Source organism: Musca autumnalis, unplaced genomic scaffold, assembly GCF_047663935.1.
Source record: "Musca autumnalis isolate F117 unplaced genomic scaffold, ASM4766393v1 scaffold_1, whole genome shotgun sequence".
NCBI lineage: Eukaryota > Metazoa > Arthropoda > Insecta > Diptera > Muscidae > Musca > Musca autumnalis.
In genome coordinates this window covers 101,969,667-101,973,427 of record NW_027411644.1, presented here as the reverse complement: position 1 = coordinate 101,973,427, position 3,761 = coordinate 101,969,667, and the positions used below count along the sequence as shown (strand labels likewise).

At 36.6% G+C, this 3,761-nt stretch overlaps 1 protein-coding gene across 1 annotated transcript; it reads left to right on the top strand.

The window, feature by feature from the left end:
* Positions 1-591: 591 nt before the first annotated feature.
* Positions 592-2,058, top strand: LOC141390701 (uncharacterized). The gene is made up of 2 exons (XM_073963639.1): positions 592-1,687; positions 1,760-2,058. The coding sequence occupies exons 1-2, from the start codon at positions 643-645 to the stop codon at positions 1,951-1,953; spliced, it is 1,239 nt and encodes a 412-aa protein (XP_073819740.1). The 5' UTR covers positions 592-642; the 3' UTR covers positions 1,954-2,058.
* Positions 2,059-3,761: the final 1,703 nt, after the last annotated feature.

Genomic DNA, 3,761 nt, shown 5'->3' with positions numbered 1-3,761 from the left:
ACTGTGGTGTAGGGTATGATATAGTCGACTCCGCCCGACTTTGATCTTTTCCTTACAGGTTTGTATTTTAGAATATATTAATATGTCATTGAGTAGTTTGTTTCGAATAATCTCATATGTTCGAACAAACATTAATGCGGCTCCATTTCCACGTAGAAATGTTTTAAAGAAGCGTACTTTAGTATAATTATTGTAAATAATAAATTTATTAAAATTATTAAAATAATAATAAATTTATTAAATTAAAATAAATAAAGCAAATTCATAAACATAGCGATATAAATATTTAATTAGTTACATTAAATGTAATGCAGATTCCTTCCATATAGATTCATGTTTTACCCACATGTATGTGAAATCGAATCGAACAACACACATTTACTTCTAATAACATAGGAATTACATACAACACGATTTGGAATAAATTAATTCATCAAATATTTATCTCTACAGCAAAATTGTTTAGAACTCTTATTAAATGAATTTGTACTAGCAAATGCTCGCTGAATGCAACTGAATACCAGCTGAATGAATATTCAGCAATTCTACAAATGAATTTGATATTTTCCCATTGACAATTTATCCATTTTAGTATTAAATATTAATTGAAATAGTTTAGAAGTGCATCGGCTACAACACACAATGCAAACACCAAACAGTTACCCAGCTTGGATTAAGGCAGAGTTATTTGAGGAGATCTTAAAAGAAACTGTGGGTGATTTTAAAAGTATTGAAAAGTTTAAGGTCAACAATGCCTTAGGCCCGGGTGAAAATTATGCCACAATAATGTTGAGGGTAAATATAGAAGTGCTGCTTCCTAGCGATTCATTAAAGCAGCAAACATTCATGTTAAAAATAGCACCGGATAGCAAAATGTATCGTGAACAAATGTCAAAATTAGAACTCTTCAAAACTGAAGCTGGTATGTATCGTGATGTGGTGCCAGAATTTGAAGAACTATACCGCAACAAAGGTGTTGACATACGTTTCGGTGCCAAGCTCTATGATTTATCGGATATTAAGGAAGAATATCTACTCTTAGAAGATCTTTCAAGCAGTGACTTTCGTAATGTAAAAAGACAAGATTGTCTGGATATACATCATGCCAAGGCGGTACTTAAGAAATTGGCTCAGTGGCATGCAGCTTCTGCTGCGAGGATAGCTGAAAGGGGTCTTTATGACAAAATCTATTTGGATGGTTTCTTTAATGGCAGCTATATGAAAGCTACAGAAGATGTATTTGATGGCATGATTCCCTATATTCTTGGTGCCCTTCGTAAAGTACCAAATCATGATGAATATTTTGAAAATTTCGAAAAGAAGTTAATTAATCTCAACAAATGTTTAACAACTGAAATTCTTGACAATCCGGGAGACAATGAATTTAAAGTCTTAAATCATGGCGATTTTTGGTGCAACAACATCATGTTCCAATATGATTATCAGCAGCAACTAAAAGAAACCTATTTTGTTGACTATCAAATGCCACGTTATGGTTCGGTGGCCCAGGATTTGTATTACTTTATACTCTCATCAACCCGATTGGAATTGAAAGTTAATTGTTTTGACGAAATGATACATTATTACTATGTCAACTTAATTGAACATTTGAAAATATTGGAATATTCTAAACCACTGCCACGTTTAAGCGACATTCATCAGTCGTTATTGAAACAAAGTGTATGGGGTGAGTAGAATTGAATTCACTTGGAGGTTTTTGTTGCCATAATAACTGGTTGTTGTCTTATTATATTTTTAGCCATACTAACCGTGTGTTGTATTATGTCCGGCGTGTTGTGTGACCCCACCGATGTTGCCTCAATGGAAAATTTCATTGGAACCTCAGAAGATGGTGATAAGTTTAAGCAATTATTGTATTTTAATGATCGTTACCTTAAACATATGGAAGTTATTTTACCATGGCTAAACAATAGGGGTGCCTTAGACCCATGAATGTCATTTATGTATGTATGTTGGCTATATTAACATTTATTTGTAAATAATAAATGTTTATTTGTAAATAATAAATGTTTTAATTACACTGTGCTACACGAAAAATTTTCAGGAGTTCTGATACACCGATGCGGCTTTGTTGGAGTCCATGGAAGATGAAAACACCTTTGGTTTCTTTCGTATCCTTCAATGCATTTTTTCTATTTTTTTACATTAATTCGACCACAGCTTCCGCTCAAATTATTATTTTACAAATCCCTCGGTGAATCGTGCTAAAACAGTTGATTTTACAGAAATGCCTTCAAAACTTATGGTATAGTACAATTTTTCGCGAGTTGCCATACCTCAGTTTCAACATGTGCTAATTTTCTACAATAAGGCCCATTTGTAGGGGAGGTACCGGATGGAGGGTACCGATAAGCTCCATCTTCGAACTTTATCTAAGTTTTGCAGAAATATTACGATATGCAATGTTTGGGCCAACGCAGCATCTGGTTCGAGAGTTGTCGGTTTTTACAGCTTTCGTGTCATTTTCTCAGGTAGTATGGACTTGACCCTAAATGACTTGTACAGTAGTAATAGGGGCACCGAATACAACGTGTCACCAACAAATTAAAACTTTTTGAGAGGATGCTTTAAACTGCACTCTTCCGAAATTTTGTGCGGAAGGTACCCGAAGGAGTAGACCTATATATTCATATTTTCGAACCTGATCTTTGTCTGGTAGAAATATTACGATGTACAAAATATGGGCCTTATCAGTTACTCCCTTGGAGAGTTACAGTGAGCGCTAAATTAACATTTTTGAAGTTTTGTGGGGGAGGACCTGAGGGAGTCGACCAAACTTGAAGTTTGGTCAAAATATTTTGAAGGCCAAATTTTAGACCGAATCGGTTGATATGTTCTAAAATTATCGTGCTCTCCCACCAACCAGACAGCCAAACGGACGAACTTGGCTAAATCTACTTCAAATTTACTGAAACGTATTTCGTCCAAACATACTTGGGGTCTACAACCATAGTACTTACTTACTTACTTAGCTGGCCCATTACAGAACATTTGTTCTATAGGCCGAACTAAGAAGAGATCTCCATTCCTCTCTATTTGTTGCTTTGCACTCTGGAATACCGCGCCTTTTCATCTCATCATCCACTTGTTTGCGCCATCTATTCCTTGGCCTGCCAATTCTGCGTGCACCGCCATGTGGCATGTATTCATACGCCTTTTTAGCGGGTTCATCATCGCTCATTCTTATGATATGGCCTAGCCAACGCAATCGCTGCATCTCGATACGTTTAACAATATTGATGTCGTTGTATAGCAGATACAGCTCGTGGTTCATGCGACGTCGATATTCACCGTCAACGCAGATTGGTCCGTAGATCTTTCGAAGAATTTTTCTCTCAAACACACCAAGCACTGCCATGTCTGCTTGCGCAAGTACCCAGGCTTCGGAGCCATACATCAGCACGGGTAGTATCAGTGTTTTGTAGAGCGTTATTTTTGTTTGACGAGATGTGGCTTTGTTTTTAAACTGCTTACTTAATCCAAAGTAGCATCTGTTGGCCAATACAATTCTTCTTTTTGTTTCACAACTGATGTCGTTTGTTGTGTTGACGGAGGTGCCGAGGTAGACGAAGTCTTTTACTACCTCAATATTATAGGAACCAACTTCCACAGTCGGTCCGAGCTCAATGGACGCATTGCGCGTCGACACCATCAACTTGGTCTTCTCACCGTTTACCGCCAGACCCACTTTAGCAGATTCTCCTTCGACCTTTATAAAGGTATCAGTTACTTCTTTTACT